The sequence below is a fragment of the Crocuta crocuta genome, unplaced genomic scaffold (assembly GCF_008692635.1).
Source record: "Crocuta crocuta isolate KB4526 unplaced genomic scaffold, BGI_CrCroc_1.0 scaffold179, whole genome shotgun sequence".
Lineage (NCBI taxonomy): Eukaryota > Metazoa > Chordata > Mammalia > Carnivora > Hyaenidae > Crocuta > Crocuta crocuta.
The window spans coordinates 5,034,626-5,053,757 of NW_027551568.1; the positions used below are offsets into that span (position 1 = coordinate 5,034,626).

General features: G+C 48.5%; 1 protein-coding gene across 1 annotated transcript in view; it reads left to right on the forward strand.

The window, feature by feature from the left end:
• Nucleotides 1-19,132, forward strand: part of EVC2 (EvC ciliary complex subunit 2) — a 135,925-nt gene that overhangs the window by 22,449 nt on the left and 94,344 nt on the right. Inside the window, exon 8 of the mRNA XM_077750384.1 lies at nucleotides 4,855-4,908. Within this exon, the coding sequence (XP_077606510.1) occupies nucleotides 4,855-4,908 (54 nt within the window). The remainder of the gene's footprint in view (nucleotides 1-4,854; nucleotides 4,909-19,132) is intronic.

Consider the following 19,132-nt stretch of genomic DNA (forward strand, 5'->3'; position numbering starts at 1 on the left):
TTACAAAGATCAGCCATCAGTAGTTTCGGTTCTTTGTCCCTGTGTCTTGCATATAATAAGCCCTCAGCCAGGAGTTACTGTTTATATGAGTCGCTGTGAGCTCCTTTGGTCAAGTTCGACCGACGAGGTGGCTTAACCACAGACAGAAATAGATTTTTCACATGCTCTTGGGGCTTGAAGGCTGAGATCAAGGTGTGGGCATTTGGTTCCTTCCGAGCCTGACTCCCTGGTGTGTAGACGGCTGTCTTCTCATGTGTCCTCACGAGGTCGTCCCTCACCGACGTGTGTCGGCGCCCCGATCCCCTCTTTTTATAAGGACACTGGTCAGATTGGGTTACGCCCACCCTCACGGCCTCATTTCAAAGTGATTCACCTCTGGAAAGGCCCCACGGTAAATACAGTCATGTCGTGAGGTGCTGGGAGCCGGGGCTTCGACACATGGGTTCTGAGGGGACACGATTCAGCTTGGAACACCATTACCGTTCGTGTCATTTTTCAGTGACCTCTTAAGCTGCGTGTGCAGTGAGTGTGGTTGGTCGAGTGTCAAGCCAGGGCACTGTGCACACTCCGGGGACACAGGAGGAGCGTGCGCCCTTGTCCTCAGGGACCCCTGCCTAGGTACGTTGGTCACTTTGTCAGGACTTCAGCCCCTTGTACTGGATGGGGAGGAGGAGGCTCAGAGCGTGACTGCCCCAGGTCACCTCACTGAACCCTAATCGGACCGCACAGCTTCCGGCTCTTTCCGCCCAAGGCTGACTGACCCGTTTGTGGCTTTGCTGCTGCACGGAGGGAAAAGAAAAATGCTAGACAAAATGAGAGAAGAAGAAAGTTTCACCTGATACAGGGACACTATCAACCTGTCAAAAGAGACAAATGTCTCAGAAAATAATCAGGTAGAACGTTGAGAAGAGCGGACAAAGAAGGACACAGAGTAGTGACAAAATGACCCAGAGGAACTACCATCCGTTTCAGAGGATGGGAAACCGAGGAGGCTAAACTCAGAACTTAAGAAGGTGACAGAAACCAACAGTGGGAATCTCAGAACCTCAGTGACACTGGAGGCATCTGCCTCCGTGTACCGGAATGTTCAGACCTCACAACCCCTCAGAGGGCGGGTGTGGGGCAGAGGCCGGGGGCTGGAGGGGCCCTCCACTCACTCAAGGGCAACTGCCCAAGTCGCTGCACCTTGATGGGTCCTGTCTGTCCCTTTGGTGTGTTGTTTGTCATACTGACTTTGTTTCCCTAAGAAACCCTCACATTCCCACTAAGTCCGTGACACCAGGGACCCCCCTTGCCTACTGACACCTGTGTTCTCAGTGCCCTAAATAGAACCTGCACAGTAAATACTCAGTACATATTTGTTCAGTAAATGAATGACCAAATCTGTAAACTAACGAATCTCAGGCAAGTTTTTTTTTTTAAGTTGGCTTATTTTGAGAGAGAGAGAGGGAGGGTGAGTGCCGTGGGGGAGGGGCAGAGAGAGGGAGAGAGACTCCCAAGCAGGCTCCGCGCTGTCAGCACAGAGCCTGGTGCAGGGCTTGAACCCGCAAACTGTGCAGTCATGACCCGAGCTGAAACCAAGACTCAGATGCTTAACCGACTGAGGCCCCAGGCACCCCTCTTTTATTTTTTAACGTCTCTGAACCTCAGGCTTCTGTCGATAAGAAGGAGATGATTCTACCAATGTCTCCAGTCTTCTGAGGGGATACGTGTCTATGCAGTGGCCTGTGATTTCTTACCCCTTCCAGAGCTTCAGGGGGCTCTCCGGGCAGTTCTGCAGATGGAGAGGAAAGCGTGCACCTACCCTGAAGGTTCCAGAATCCCGAGCTTCACTGGCCTGAGTTCGGGGCTCCTGCCTGCCGGCTCTGGAAGACGGTCAGCATGGCCCCGACCTAGATCCTGTCCTGGAGACGGCTCCTGGGGACCAGTGCTTGCTGAGCGAGTGAGCGAGTGCTGGAGGTGGACAGGGGCTCCTGCACCATGTTTTCAAGCCGTCTCACGGGCTTGGACTTCACCCTCCGTCGGGGGACTGCTAGGATCTCATCCATGATGTAGAGAAGGTCAAGTGCGTTTGGGGCTGACAGTGACCCAAGTTCTGAGTGAGACTTCCAGCGGCTGCACATGACCTGGTTAGCTCGGCTGGTCAGTCCCTCTCAAGATGTATACAACAAGGGTGTGTGTGACAGTAATTGAAACAGGCAAGTGCCCCTCAGGATGGAGCCCTTCCAGTAGAGCGGAGGCCGTGTCCGACCCGGCGGAGCCTGGGAACCACCTCCCGGCTGTGTGTCAGAGCCGTGCAGCTTCCTTGGGCCCCAGTGTCCCGGTCTGAACAATGGCAAGAGTAGGAAGAGTCTCACCCCGATCTCTTCTCCTTCTGCCTCTCGTTTTCGAGTTGGCATGAGAGTCACGGAGGCGACCGTAAGAACACAGCGGGCTCCCCCTTATTCGCGGTTTTGCTTCCTGAGCCGGCAGTTCCCCGAGGCCGGCGCGGTCTGGGGCCTGTCCCTCCTTCTGACACGTGGTCAGCAGGTCAGTAGTAGCCTGAGGCCATGTCACAAGATCTGCACCATTCACCTCCATCTCATCCCAGGGGTGTGGAATCTTCACGTCCTCATTAACTGAGGGGCGAGTACAGGGCAGACGGCACTTAGAGAGAGAGAGAGAGACGACATTCACATAACTTTTTCTACACTCTGTTGTTAGAAGTGTTCTACTTTTAGTGACTGTTGTTAGTTTCTCACTGCGCCTCACTTACCAATTACATTGTATACATGCATAGGAACAAAATAGAACATCTAGTGTGGTTACAGGCATCCGCTGGGGGCCCTGGAATGCATCCCTGGCAGATAAGCGGGGGAACCGACTGTCGTTCCCACTCACCGATTCCCTTAGTAGGAGGGGCTACAGCCCAAGGTGCATTGTGTTTGTACCCCACCTTCATGCAGGCTTAGATAAAACATGCCCTCGGTGATGCATGGTTAAGAGGAAAAGACTTAGAACATTCGTGTCAAGCATCCTATGGTAGATCATGTAAACTTCCTGCCCACCTGACACTTTATAGTCAACTCAGTATTTTGTTTGGTCCATGTTTTCTGACTTCTGCTGTGATCTAAAGTGTGTTCCCAGGGCACCTGGGGGTCTCAGTGGGTTGAGTGTCTAACTCTGGATTTCAGCTCAGGTCATGATCTCGCAGTTCATGAGTTCAAGCCCCGCATTAGGCTCTGTGCTGACAGTGCGGGGCCTGCTTGGGATTCTCTCTCTCGCTCTCGCTCCCTCTCCCCCGCCCTTCTCTGTCCCTCCTTCACTCATTCTCCCTCCCTACCTCCCTCTCTCTCTCTCCCTCTCAAAATAAATAAATAAACATTAAAAAAACAATTAGAAAAAATAAAAATAAAGTGTGTTCCTCAGGCCATGAAGTTCCTGCAGGAAGCACAGGGCTGAGGATTTACGTTTTGCAAAGAGATGAAGTCAAGCCCCATCGCACACTTGATTGAAGCTGTTTTCGGCTTAGACCTTGGGTGCCAGAAAACACCGAGAGGAGGGACCCAGAGGCAGAGAAGGGCATGGAAAACGTTAATCGAATGTGTGCTTCTGAATGCAGGTCGGGACCCCGAAACTCATGGGGCATCATGAATATCCCAAAACAGAGGCAGTTCAGGAATAGGAAGGGGCAAGTGATTGCTTCGCATCTTTTTTTAAAGACTTGTATTTTTAAAAAAAAAAGATTCCCTTTCTCTCCTGAAAACAGACCTTGTAACGTTTTTATTTCCCTTTCAGAGCCTCCATTAGGTTGGCATGCTGGCCCATAATGGGTTTGGGCCGCTGCTGTAGCCGCTGTGGGAGGTGGGTCGGGGTTTCCACCGTAGATGGACCGTCGCTCCGAAAGAGAGAGGGAGGCCTCCGCAGTGGCCGTGATAGAATGACACGGGTGCCTGGCTCAGAGGCTCCAAGCTCCAAGCCTCGAGGCCACGTTGTACACAACGATACCACCACCACTGACTACAGCCACCAGCAGGAATGCTTCCATGGCTCCCTCCACGTACCAGGCACGCTTCTACATTCCATATTAGCTCATTTAATCCTCACGGCAACCCCAAGAGTCGAATAGGATTCCCATTTTACAGATGAGAAGACTGAGGCACAGAGAAGTCAATACCTTGCCTAAAGTCAGACTGCTGGTGAGCCGTGGGGCCAGGTGTGAACCCTGGCAGCCTGGCTCCAACCACCAGCCCAAGTGCCAGACCTTCTGCCTGCGTCCCCAGGAGGAAGTGTGTTCTTACCTTGTGTCTTCTCAGATGCCATGTGCTTGGACAGATAATGGTCCCCATACCCTGTGGTTTCCCGTTTCCCCATAGCCTCCAAGCAGAGGAGATTTGGAGGCATGAGGAGCAGACAGACCCGTGGGGAGCTGGGGTTTGGGGGCCGGGCACATCCCCCTGGGAGGTGAGCTCAGCAGAGCCATCCACCGCCATTGTCTACCCTTTCCTGGAGGAAGTGGCGCTGGAGAGGGACCATGGCTGCCCCGTTGCACGGCTGTGAGCTTCGGAGTCCGTCCCCCACCCCCTCCGGCCTGACCCCAACCCCAGGCATGTCACCAGAGTCACTCTGTTCCTACTTTCTCACCAGTTAGGGAGACTGGAGTTTGCATGCACACGCACCGCCGGGACAGAAGGAGGCTCTGCGTTTCATTTTCCCCGTTCCAAAGTGACTGTAGGACCCCCCGCAGGCCCGGCCCCCAGTAGTCCAGGGCTGGTGCGTCTCCAGGCACGGTGGGTTGCAGGTACCCCGGATGATGCCCCGTGTGTCAGACTCCCAAAACCTGTTGACGAAAGCATTTTCTTTTTCTTTTTCTAGAACAGAACGCAACTAAAAGCCCTTTTCACTGTAACAGCAGAAGAGAAGATAAAGGTAAGAGAAAATTCTTGGGCTGGACAGCCACCTTACGCCCCGGCGTGTCTTCCTGCCGCTGGTGTGCTGGCCTCTGGCAGTCCTCAGAGCCAAGGGGCAGGGCGGCTGCTGGCCTTGGCGGTCTGCAGTCCGCCCCGTGTGGCTGTCGGCTGTCGGCTAGTGTCCCGGATGTCCCTTCCATCTGAGCAAGATGGTGTGTTCTCACCTTAGAGCCGCACTTCACACCCCTTCAGCACCTGCCAGAGACAGGCATTCTCAGCCACTCACATATGCTGAATTGCATGACCTTCGCGGCAACGCTAGGGAATAGATTCCGTGGGGAAACCGAGACATACCTAGGTCAAGTAATTTGCCCAAGGTCACCTGGCTAGTTGGGTCATGGTTCCCAAGACCCCTCTCAGGCTCAGGGGTTCACTAGGAAGGCACACAGGACCCCACGTACAGCCATGCTCCTGTCCGATTGATTCCCGAGAAGGATGCAAAGTAAGATCAGTGAAGGGCAGAGATGTGCGGGGCAAGGTCTGGAGGTCACCGGGCATCAGCTTCCAGAGGCCTCTCCCAGCAGAGTCCCATGGGATGCCTTTATTCTCTGGCAACAGGTAGACAACACCCGTCAAGTGTTGTCACCAGGAAAACCCATCAGAGATGGGCCCCAGGGTCCTTCTCAGAGGCTGGGCACGCGGGCACCCACCGTCTGGCATGAACCACCGTTCCAGACTCCCAGAAGGAGTGTGTTTGGTGTAAACCATGCGGCTTACACAGCAGCTTAGGCACCGTGAGCCTCTCTGCTTGGGAAGTTGTGGTTACTTCCCGAGATCCAGGTTCCTGATTACCAGCCACGGCCCCGCCTTGCACACGGCCTCGCAGAGAGTGAGTGTGCTTTTCTCTCAGGCGTTAGAACCAGGATTTGAACCTAGGCACTGTGGCTTTCGACCCTGGTGCTGGGCAGCGGGCCACACTGCCTCCTTGGGAGCTGAATCCCTGTCCAAAAGAGATGGAAACAAAATCCAAGTCTGGCTGGAGCCAAGGGGAGGGTGTCTGGGGGGCAGGGAGTCAGGAAAATGGGTACAGACAATCCTGGCTTGTCCGTGAGTCCCTGGAGGGCGGGGCCATGTCTGCCTCATCCCTGCGCCCCCCTCTGCGCCTTACATTCTGGGTGGCACCCAGTAGGTCAGCATCCCCTGACTGAGCTGATTGTCATCAATGCTGGTGATTGCCGCTCAGTGTCTAGTTGCTGCATGATGGTCATAAAAATCAGAGAATGTTCACTTCGTTGATATTTATAAACCCTTCCGCCACTCCCCAGGCCCCCGCATGTGGATGGAGGTGAGCTGCACCCAGGTCTTTGGGGCACCTGCAGCCTGCACATTGCCTTCAAGGGAAACAGGAGTGGATCCCCATCCTGGGGTGCAGATGCATGGGTGCAGTTAGGCAGTGGAACATTGGGTTGGATTTCAGCACTCCTGCCCCTGGTCGGGATGACCCTGCACTTGTGGACCACATTCAAGGACATAACCACCAAGGGGATCATGAGGCATACAGACATGACAGCCCTACAGTGTTGTGGGACATCAGGGTCCCGGGCCAGAGGCCTCGCTTTGGATCCCTGTCCGTCCACTGATTGTATGTGACTGTGGATCCATTACCTCCCTGAGCCGCCATATCCTTGCTCCGAAAGGAGAGTGACAATAATGCCCCCTCGATAGGGTGGTCGTCAAAGTAAATGGATTGAGGTGTGTAAAGCGCTCAGCACAGAGCCTGGTGTTTTTGAAAAAAAAATGTCATGTTTATTTTTGAGTAAGAGAGAGAGAGAGACAGAGAGACAGAGTGCAAGCAGGGAAAGGGCAGAGAGAAAGAGAATGAGACACAGAATCCGAAGCAGGCTCCAGGCTCTGAGCCATCAGCACAGAGCCTGATGCGGGGCTCAAACCCACAAGCCGTGAGATCATGACCTGAGCCGAAGTCGGAGGCTTAACCGACTGAGCCACCAGGTGCCCCATGCCTGGCGTTTTTTAAGTGCTCACTAAGCATCCTCTGGTGTGTTTGGTATTATTGTTCCATGCACATGCAGACACCACCCTTCTGCCGGTGTTCTGTGGTTTTTGCAAGTAGATGTCCTGTATCAGAGTCTAAAGCCCAAGGGGCCATCGGGTGCTGTAAGTGTGAGTCAATCCCAGTGCAAGATTCCAGGGCGTAGTGGAGGCTGGGGCCGCCTGGAGACTCAGGTCAGCCACCACCTGCTGTCCCTCTCCAAGGGACGCTTGCCCTCACCAAGACATTAAGTGAGAAAAGAAGATCAGACAGCACACACCTGCCGTGACTGCATGTGTGAGGTCGTGACCCCGACATCTAGGTCATACATACATACTGTGGACACTGACAGTAAAAAGTGCTGTGTGAGTAGCAGGCTTCTTGGAAGAGGTAAGAGTTCAGCAGAATGTAGTTAAGGGCAGGACGTAGTTAAAGGCGGAGGAACGGTGTTCTAAAATACGCCGCTGAAGATCTGACCTCGAGGCTGAGCCCGTTGTGCTGTTGGTGGGATGTGAACTGAGGTCGCCTGGCACCAGTGAGATACATGTATGGACGAGGCCGGGCTCTTGCCAGCTACAGAGTGTGTTCTGTCATGGCTGAGTCGGGCACCCGCGAGATGACGTCATTGCACCAGGAAAGTGTGAGCGTGAACAGGAGGGACAGGGCAGTGAGGATGGCATCATACAGCTACGCAGAGTACAGGCAGCAAGTCCACTGTGTAGGTTGGATTCTTCAGCCCTTGGAGGAAACCCTGTCGTTTCCTTTGTTTCCTCTTATATTCTTGGGGGTGAAATTGACAGATGTCAGCCAAGGAGCGCGAGGCCCCAGCAAACTGCGCCCCATTTCCTGTCCCAAGTCTTCTTGCCCTTTATGTCTGTTGCACAGAGAGTCTCTGGGAGGAAAATAGTCTCACTGTGTGGGGCGCCTGGGGGGCCTAGTCAGTTAAGCATCCAACTTCAGCTCAGGTCATGGTCTCATGGTCTGTGAGCCTGAGCCTTGTGTCAGCCTCTGTGCTGAGCTCAGAGTCTGGAGCCTGCTTTGGATTCTGTGTCTCCCCCTCTCTCTGTCCCTCTCCTCCTCATACTCTGTCTCTCTCTCTGTCTCTCAATGATAAACAAGCATTAAAAAATTAAATAGGGGCACCTGGGTGACTCAGTCGGTTGAGCATCCGACTTTGGCTCAGGTCATGATCTCATGATTCGTGGGTTCGAGCCCTGTTTCAGACTCTGTGCTGACTGCCAGCTCAGAGCATGGAACCTGTTTCGGATTCTGTATCTCCCTGTCTCTCCGACCCTCCCCTGCTCACACTGTCTCTCTCTCTCTCTCTCTCTCTCTCNTGGACATTGGACATTATATCTGTTTCGCCTGCAGATATAAATTTATGAGATGAGGTGAGAACATTGTGATAACGGAGAGTAATATAGGAGGATTCCCCTTAGCAGATACTTAAAAAGTCTAAAGCTATGTTAATGCTGTGGGCACCCCTGCAGCCAAAGCCAGACCAAGGGCATAGAATAGATTGTCTACGCAGGTGTACGTATAGTAAAAAGGTATTTCAAACCAATGGGAAAAGAGTGTATCAGTCATACATTTGTGGGTAACTGGCTGGATCTTGTAAAAGAAAATAAAGATGGATTCCCTCATCAGATGAGAATCTAGATAAAACAATTTGTAAAAAGTTGATATAGGTTAACGTTAGATGATAGGAAGAAAACGGTGTGGGGGGAACAAGGGATTTGATACACAAGCAGTTGAAAATTTTATGTTTAGAAACAGCATTTAGAAAGTGACGAATCTGGGAAAATACTTGTAACATTACATAAAAAGGGATTCGTGTCTTCGACATGCAAAGAGGTCTTATTAATCAGAATGAAAATGTGTCCGTAGACAGCTGTATGCGCTGTGAGAATTTCTCAAACGCCGGGACTTACGCTGTGTGCCCTCGTGCGTTTGTGGAGGGAGGAGGTAACTGTTGGGATCACATGGCTTGAGCTGCTCTCAGCATGGGAGGTGTGCCCTCACGCATCCCGCCCGCCTTCTCGGTTCACCTTGTTTGGATTATGGCCCCAGCCTCCTACCTGTCCAGTCCCGCTCTCCTCCAGCCCATCATCCTTCCTGTAGCGGTCTTTCTAAAACCCAAAACTGCTTGCTTTTCTGTTTCTGGGAGGACTCCGTGTTGCCTACTGGATTAAGCCCAGTGACATCAGGCTAATATTCAGGATCAGTCAGAAAAGTTGGCACTGGCCCCTGGTGCTGCTGGGGCCCCGTGTTTTCTACATTGCTCTGGTTTTGCATGTGCTCTTCTTTTCTTACCTGTGCTTGGACAATGTCTAAACATCCTGCAGGGTCCTGTCCGACTTCTGGATGTCTGTGATTCCTGAACCTCCCCCGGGCGTGCTGGTAGCACCCTCAGCTGGAAATTCCGCAACACTGGGACATCTGATAAACCTTCTTTCTGTGACATTGAGCTAATTCCCTTGGTTGGCATTTAATACATTTTTGTGACATCGGAACAGAATTTTTGCCCTGGAAGAGACTTTAACTATTCTCTAGTGTCACTTTCTCATTTGAGAGTTAAAATATAGATATATATCCCTGTCTGGAGAGGTTCTGGGAACTGGCCAGGGTCCTGAAGCCTGATGACAACGTTGAAAAGTCCCATTGCACAGTTTGTTCCCAAATCTACTTATTCACCAGACTGGTACCTTAGCAGAGCTCTGTTGGTAAGTGCGATTGCCTCTACCTGTGATTGCCTCTAAGCTCTCACTCTTGTCGCCTGGGACGCCCAGAGACTGTCTGCTCTTGGAGCTGCCCCGCGAGGGTTGTGGGAGAAAGGTCTGCAAGGAACTAACTCCTCCTGCTTCTTGGATCTTTAGCTCAAAGTGAAGTAGTTCAGTAAATTGCTCCTAAGATCAGTTTCAGAGCAATCATTCTGTATGTTTTTCTCTTCAAACTTTTTTCTGTCTTTTGAGGGGTAGGTGGGTGGGATTTAACGTACGTCTGTTGTGGACATTTAAAGCAAATGCCCCCTCTGTATCACACACACACACACACACACACACACACACCTGGAAAAATAAAGTAACATTAGCACATAATCCCACCAGCAGAGGACCATTGCTAACATGTTACCTTCTTGCCTCTATGAGTCTATGAATTTATTTACTACATAATTGAAGTCAGAACGTATAAACGGTTCCTCTTCATCCTTTGTGACTTACTGTTGGATTAGAAGCATTGAAAGCATTCCTTTTGAAAGGATTTTTTTTCTGCCCATCATTGCTCTTCTTAAATGCACTGAAAGAACTCATCAGAGGAATCTGCTCTTAGCTAATATGTGATTAAAGGGATGGCAGGAGCACATGATTCTTTGTCAGAGACAAGAGAAAAAGTCAGGGCCTGGGGACGAGAAGGCTGGGATCACTGAGCCTCTTCTCTTTCTTTATCCTTCGTTAATGAAGTTTATGGTAAATAGGCTCTTTGAAATCTATACTTAAAGTGATGATCAGTGGAATTTGGCTGCAAGATTTTTAGAGGAAATCTCAACAGTGTGATTAACTTGGGGCTGATTTCTGGCGTTCTCAAGGCATACATTTCTGTGCCTGTCACTGTGGCGGCTGGTCCCACCAGCCCCCAGCCTCCCAAGCCACACTTCCAAGGACATTTTGGGCCCCCACCTCTAGCATCCCACACATCCGGTCCAGCACTCAGTCACCATAGCCTATGGACTCTGTCTCCTCAATATTCCCCTAATTTCTGCCCTTCCCTCCAGCCTGGCAGCAGTAATAGTAATAGCAGCTCAGATTTGCTGACTGATCTCTCTGTGTTCTCCCTCATCAGTAGGTCCTATTTTGTGTGGGCGTAAAGAACACATCCACTAAACTTACCATTATGGACATTCAGTGCATTCACAGCGTTGAGCCACCATCACTGCTGTCTGGGTTCGGAACATTTTCATCTCCCCAGAGAGAGACTTTCTTCCCATTGAACAGTTGCTCTCCATTATCCCCTCCCCCTGCTCAGCCCCTGGCAACCATTAATCTGCCATCTGCCTCTGCAGGTTTGCCTGTTCTGGCCAGTTCATATAATTGAATGTAGCCTTTTGTTCAGGCTTCTTTCCCTTAGCCTAATATCTTCAAGGTCTATCCGTGTCGTAGCATGTGTTGGTACTTCATTCCTTTTTATGGCTGAATCCTATTCCATTGTATGAGGGGGTGGACCCCATTCTGTTTATCTCTTCATCAGCTGCTGGGCATCTGGGCTTTCCCCATCTTCTGGCTATTATGAATAGTGCTGCTGTGAATATGCAGGTATGGATTTTTGTTTGAGCACCTGTTTTCAATTCTTTGGGGGTACATACCCACTCAGGAATGGACTTGCTTGGTTGTATGGTAATTCTGTGTTTAGCCTGTCTAAGAACCATAGGGACTACTTATTTTTATTTTATTTTAGAGAGTGTCCAAGCAGGGGAAAAGAGACAGAGGGGAAGAGAGAGAGGAGAGAGAGAGAGAGAGAGAGAGAGAGAGAGAGAGAATCCCAAGTAGGCTCCATGCTGTGGATGATGTGGGGCTTGATCCCATGATCCTGGGGAAGAGCTGAGACCTGAGCTCCCAACTAGGGCCAAACTCCATGGTCTTTATCGGCATATTCTACTGACTTCTGCAGCCTTGTTTGATGTCCTCATCACTTTTCCATTGGCTGTCATGTCCCGTTTATCCTCCTCCAGGCTGATGCCACGAAGTAGCCAGATTTATCTTTAATACGGATCTGATCATGTTATTTCCTGGCTTAAAACCCTGTAGTCACCCCCTTACCCCAAGCCATTAGGATGATGCTGCGAGTCACTAACCTGCTTTTGAAGGCCTTTTGCATCTCTTCCAGCTGGAGGTCCTGCTCGTGCTGTTCTCTCTGCCCAGCCGCCCTCCTCCTGGCTCTTTCTCTGTCCATGGGTCACCTCGTGTAAAGCCCCCTTTGTCCTTTGAGCTAAGATCGGGTTGCCCCCCTCCCCACCCCACTCCTCCAGGCTTCTCCAGCCTCACCGCAGTCACACTATGTCACCCTCGCCTGGTTGCCTGTCTGTTTTTTTTCTGCGGGATCATGAGCTCCCTAGAGCAGGGCCTGGATCCGTTTCCCCCTTGTCCTTTGAGCACCCATCACTGGGCTCATTGAATTAACTAGGTGTCAGGAAAGTTTACTCCCACATCCAAACACTGAGTCAACCCTGGTAGCCCACTGTGATGTATTCACTTAAATAGAGTTTCAGGCAACCACAGTTGGAGCAAAGCTTGGTTTCTGCACATATGAGATGGACATAAGAATTCTGAGTTTAGGGGCGCCTGGGTGGCTCAGTCGGTTGAGTGTCCGACTTCGGCTCAGGTCATGATCTCATGGTTTGTGGGTTTGAGCCCCGCATCAGGCTCTGTGCTGATGGCTATCTCAGAGCCTGGAGCCTGTTTCACATTCTGTATCTCCCTCTCTCTCTGACACTCCCCTGCTCATGCTGTCTCTCCCTCTCTCTCTCTCAGAAATAAATAAAACATTAAAAGAAAAAAAGAATTCTGAGTTTAAAGTATTGTTTCAAAGACTAAAAAAGGAGTAAAGCCTCTCCTCTGGCTAAAGTTCAATAAAGACACTGATGGTTAAGGAGTAGTTTTGAAGAAGGGGTTGCAAAGGCTTTTGCCCAGACACCGGGAGATTTTTAAAACCCTGCCCTGCCACTCAGTCCAGAAGAGTGAGCTGCATACTCAGAGAGGGAATCACAATGTTCACAGTGGCCCAAGACCTTGACGAGCCAACGCAGGGCTCCTGGTAAAAGGCCAGGCTGGAGCCTGAGCCCCAGAGAGGCAGCTGTGGTGAAAGCTGCTCGCCCAGACGGCTGGCTGTGAAGCCCAGGTTCACTACTGACTGACTCTGTGATCTTGGGCCATTTATTTCACTGATTAGCACTATTGAATTCTAATTTGTAAAATCCAGACTGAAACAGTGCCCACTCTGTGGTATTATTGCAAAATGTTAATGGATTAATGCATGTAAAGCACTTGGGATCATCTCTGGTGTTAGTGTCTGCTGAATACATGTTAACTATGATGATGGTGTTGCTGATGGTGAGGATGATAATGATGTTGATGGTGATGACGCTGATGAAGATGTTGATGCTGATGGTGTCGATGGTGGTGATAGTGATGCTGGTAGTGGTGAAGGTAATGGTGCTGCTGCTGCTGACGGTGATAATGATCCAGTGATGGCGATGATGGTGGTGTTGATGCTGATGTTGAGGACGATGTTGATGGTGATGATTGTGATGCTGATGCTGATGGTGATAGTGATGGTGACGATGATGATATTATGGTGATGCTGATGGTGACGATGACAGTGATGGTGATGATGGTGATGACCATGGTGATGATCATGGTGATAGTGATGATGGTAATGATTATGCTGGGCCTCCTTCCCATGAAGCTACATCTTGAGATCTTACTCTTCTTTAGCCATTCATATGGAGAAGGAATGTTGAAGAGCAGAGGCAGAGGCATTTTGGGCAGGTCAGGGGAGCAGGACCTAGCTTAATATAGCAACGCATGTGAGCGAAGGTTGAAAGAAGAAAGTGAGAATTGTGAGTGGGCCTGCCCCAAGCAGGCAGTCTCTCCCTGGGTGTGCTTACCACTTGGCATCAGAATGTAGGGATTCCCAAGAGAGAAGGGAGAAAGATGGTGGGACCTGTAGAATTTGTCCTACCTTTGCCCTCTTCCTAGATACAGGCATTCATTCCCGCATTCATTCATTCATCACATTGGTGTTGCTAAGTTAAGCTGGATCCTGCTTAACTGCATGATCTGCCACACTACTCCTACCCTTCACATTCTCTTGGCCGTGTCATGGGCCAAAGGAGGGAAGGTAAGACCTCAGGTAGAGATTCAGAGAAGGTGGAGGTGGGAAGAGGAAGGTGGTTTGACTCCGTTGGCCAGTTCTACTTCATGAAGTAAGAAAGAAAGAGACAGAGGGAGACAGAGAGATCTCTCCCTGCCTTTTACAGTACAATGACCCTGCCTGCATGTAATTCTAGTCTAGTCTTTGTTTCTGCTTCTCATCAATCAGGCAAGTAACTTCTACCATGGTATGGGAGGTTAGGACTCCATATGTGGTTAGAAAACCACACAGCCCCCTGGACAAAAGCAGTGTGATCTAATGCAGGGAGGAAATGGACTTTTGGAGTCCGGCATGGCTGGCTCTGGTTTATTAGCTATGCAGTTTTTGTTTTGTTTTGTTTTTTAACTTACATCCAAGTTAGTTAGCATATACTGCAACAGTGATTTCAGGAGTAGATTCCTTAATATCCCTCACCCGTTTAGCCCATCCCCCCCTCCCACAACCCCTCCAGTGACCCTCTCTTTGTTCTCCATATTTAAGAGTCTCTTGTGTTTTGTCGCCTTCCCTGTTTTTATATTATTTTTGTTTCCCTTCCCTTATATTCATCTGTTTTGTATCTTAAAGTCCTCATAGGAGTGAAGTCATATGATATTTGTCTTTCTCTGACTGACTAATTTCGCTTAGCATAATACCCTCCGTTTCCATCCACATAGTTGCAAATGTCAAGATTTCATTCTTTTTGATTGAGTGTTGATGCATTGGGTATTGGAGTATTCTTTATTCATTCCTCCATCGATGGCATTTGGGCTCTTTCCATACTTTGGTTATCGTTGATAGTGCTGCTATAAACATTGGTGTGCGTGTGCCCCTTTGAAATAGTAGCTATGAACTTCTATTAATTACTTAATCACTTTCCATCTCTATTTGCCCGTCAGTGGAATGGGGATAATACATCCACTACAGGATTGCTGAAGATTGAACGATAGAAAGCATATATCACTCCTTACTAGTTTCCTGGGGCTGCCGTAACAAAGTATCACAAACTGGGGAGCTTGGGCACAACAGAATCTGATTCTGTCACAGTTCTGGAGGCTAGAAGTCTGGAGTTAAGGCGTTGACAGAGCCGTGCTCCCTTTGATGGCCCTACAGAAGAATCCTTGCCTCTTCTTAGCTTCTGGTGCATCCTGGACATCCTTCCTTGGTTGTTGCCACATCACCCCAGTCTCTGCCTCCATGGGCACGTGGCCCTCTCTGTGTGAGTCTGTTTTTACACCTCTCTATCCCTACAAGGGCACATCCATTAGATTGAAGACCCACCCTAATCCAACATGAACTCCTCTTAACTTGCTTATTGTTTGCAAAGATCTTTCCCAGCTCGGTCACATTTATAGCTACTGGGGGTTAAGACCTAAGCATATCTTTTTGGAAGTCACAGTTAACCCATTCCATGGACCCAGCCTAGGGACCCTCTCGCTGGCTGTGACCAGATGTCATCAATTCCCTGTATCTCCTCATTCTTCTTCCTAAAGCTGAAAAAAAAAAAACAAAACATTTGCCTTCTGTGAAAGAGGAACCTTGAAAATAGATTGCCCTTTGTTCTCTTTAGACACCGATTTTTTGTTTTCTTTCTATCAGTATTTTAATGTAACCTCTGTGCAGTGCTATTCGTATTGATGCAGTTTATTGGTTTGTTTTTTTTTTCTTATCCAGTAGGTATACATATCAGGGCCCAGAGGGCTGTTTCCAGCACAGTTGGAGAGCTTGCGTGTCATTTTGGTGCTAATCAAAATGTAATGTTTAGAATCAGGTGGATATTCAATTTTGGAAACAGAACTGATTCCCTGGGCATCTCCGATGCCAGCATCTTTGGGCAGAGGCTGATAGATCAACAGCAAGCCACGTGTGGCATTGCTTTTGATGAGTCAGGTTCTAGTACGCGTCTGGACACGAAGCTCCTGTTTCTGACCTAACTTGGCTTTGACTGTCTTGAAGGTCAGGTGGGCTTTTTTTGGTCTGTCAGAAAAATTTCACCTGGACTACAGGCTGCATTGGGACACAGGGCCGAAGACTGGCTTTGTTGTCTTTGAGCACCTAAGCAACGCATTTCATGTTCTCAGTAATCTGCCATTTTTAATGAGCCTTGTCCCATACCTGGCTTCCCCAGAGGCAGAAGCTAAGGCAGAGTCTGGGATATAATATGTTTACCAATGTGCAGAGAAGAGTTAATAATACATCTGGCCTGACACTGCTCTCCTTGGAAAGGCCTGCTTGCAGGATTAGTCTTCGGCCAGTGCCTGGGAACTTGGATTTTAGGACCGTCACCACCATTCTCCAGACTGATAAGAGCGGCTCACTGTGCTGAAGCTGTCTTTATAGACCATGTGTTTTATGCTTCATGCCTGCTTTCATTCTGGAAGTCTGGAACTTTGGCACATGCCAGGCAGAGGGCGCCTACGTGACCAGTCCTGAATCAAAGCCTTGGGCATGGAGTCCCTGATGAGCCTTGCTGGTGGTGGTACAGTCGCTGCTGGAGGAACCGAAGAAGCTCCATGTGATTCCACTGGGAGAGGACTCTGGAAGCTTCCTTCTGCTTTCCTCCACATTTTGCCCCATGTGCCTTTTCCCATTGCTGATTTTGCTTTGTATCTATCTTCTCCTTGTGATAAATCATGGCTGTGAGGATGACAACATGCTGAGTCTCATGAGTCCTCTTAGTGAATCATCCAACTTGGGATGGTTGTGGGGTCCTGCCCCCCAAGATGATCAGTGATCACCTGTGAAGGGGAAGCAGGCTTGGGCAGAAGAGGACTGGGCAAGTTGTGATCTGGGCTGATAAAGCCTCACTTGGCAGTGAATTCTGGAGCAAGTGTTGCCTGTGTGAGGGACCCTCATCAGGACAGAGTGGCTGCCACTGTGCTCCTGTCATGCTCTGTCACCAGATCCAGGCTGTCTCCAGGAAAGGCAGGACCTCGGGCGAGGTGACTCCCTGCAGCTGATCTAGACCATGAAGCCACAGGCTCCCCACTGACCACACTGCCCAGAGCTGGGTACCAAGTTTTTCCTTGAAGGGTGACCTGAATGATGCATCTCCTTGTTTACCAAAGTACCTTTAAAAATATTTATGATTCCTTTTTTGTCTTCTGGTTATGCAAGTAACGCATGCTTCTTGTAGAGATCTTAGAAAACACAGACACATTGAGAAAAAACTTATCAAGCAATCGCACTCAACAAAGTTCTGGAAGGTATTCTTCACAGGTTATATAGATACATGTGTGCACATATATTATTTTTGTTTTAAAGAAATTGGGATTTTACTGTGTACACAGCTTTGTATCTATTTTAGAAATGTTACATTAGGATATAAGCATTTAAACATTTTTTAATGTTTATTTTTGAGAGAGAGAGAGAGACAGAGTGTGAGCAGGGGAGGGGCAGAGAGAGAGGGAGACACAGAATCCGAAGCAGGCTCCAGGCTCCGAGCTGTCAGCACAGTGCCTGACGTGGGGCTCAAACTCACAAACCATGAGATCATAACCTGAGCCAAAGTCAGACGCTTAACCGATCTAGCCACCCAGGCGCCCCAAAGCATTTTTAAATATTATTAAAAATTCCATGCCCAAAAATCAGTTACATTTCTACACCCTAACAATGAAGAATCCCAAAAGGAAATTAAGAAAACAACCTCAGTTATTATAGCGTCAAAGAGAGTAAAATGCTTAGGAATAAGCTAAATCAAGAGGTGAAAGATCTGTGCACTGAAAAACCACAAAATACTGCTTTGGGAAAATATAGAAGATGGATGAATGGAAAGTCATCTTGCACACATGGACCAGAAGACTCCGTGTTGCTGTGATCTGTAGATTCAGTGCAATATTTGTCAAAAATCTCAATGCCTTCTTTTATAGAAATAGAAAAACCTATTCTAAAATTCATATGATATCTCAAAGGAACATGAGTAGCCAAAACAGTCTTGAAGAACAAAGCTGGAGGTCTCACACTTCGTGATTTCCAGACCTACTATAAAACTACAATAGTCACAACTGTGCAGCACTGGCCTGAAGGCAGACATATCCACCAAGGGAATAGAATCAAGAGCCCAAGAAACACCCTTGCGTGGGCAATCAAAGGGTCTTTGATAAGAGTGGAAGGGTGAATGGGAGGAAATTTCAACATTCACTGTTTCATTTCAGCAACATTTCAACAAATGGTGTTGGGGAAACTGGATATACCCATGCAAAAGGATGCAGTTGGACCCTTGCCTTCCAGTATATACAAAAATTAACTCAAAGTGGATCAAAGACTTACAAGTAAGACCTGAAATTATAAAACTCTTGGAAGAAAACATAACATCAGATTTGGCAATGATTTTTTTGTATCTGACAGCAAACGCACAGGCAACAAAGGGAAAAAAACAGGTGATTTGGGTTATATCAAAATTAAAATCTTACGTGCATCAAAGGACATAATCAATAGAATGTAAAGGCAACCCATGGAATGGGAGAAAATAACATTTATACCATATAAAGAACTCATGTCTTAGTTGGTTTGGGCTGTTATAACATATTGCTATACATTGGGTGGCGTAAACAAGAGACATTTATTTCCTCAGGCCTTTAGTCTGGGAAGTGTGAGGTCAAAGTGCTGGCAGATACGGTGTCTGGTGAGAGTACACTTACTGGTTTGTAGATATCCATCTTCTCATTGTATCTTTACGTGGCAGAGAACAGAAGGAGCTCTGGCCTTTTCATCCCCTTAGAAAGGGACTAATCCTATTCATGAGGTCTCCACTCTCATAACCACCTCCTAGTACTTTCACATTGAGGGCTACGATTTCAACATTTGGATTTGGGGTGACACAGATATTCAGTCCATAATGTCCTACAACTCAATGATAATGAGAAAAGAAAAAACACCAAACAACATGTTTGAAAAATGGGCAAAGGACTTGAACAGACATTTCTCCAAAGAAGATATACAGATGTCTAGGACATACATGAAAACACACTGGTCATTAGAGAAATGCAAATCAAAACCGTGATGATTCCACCTCATACGTATCAGGATGGCTACTATCAAAAAAAAAAAAAAAAAAGAGGAGGAGGAGGTAGAAGAAAAAACAATTTGGCTGTTCTCCCAGGAATTAAAGATAGAATTATTATATAATCTTGGAATTCCACTTCTAGACATATTCTCCAAAGAACTGGAAGCACAGTCTCAAAGAGATATTTGCACACACGTTTATAGCAGCATTATTCACAATAGCCAAAAGATGTGTGTCCCATGTGTCCCCTGATGAGTGAATGGATAAACAAAATATGATATATAC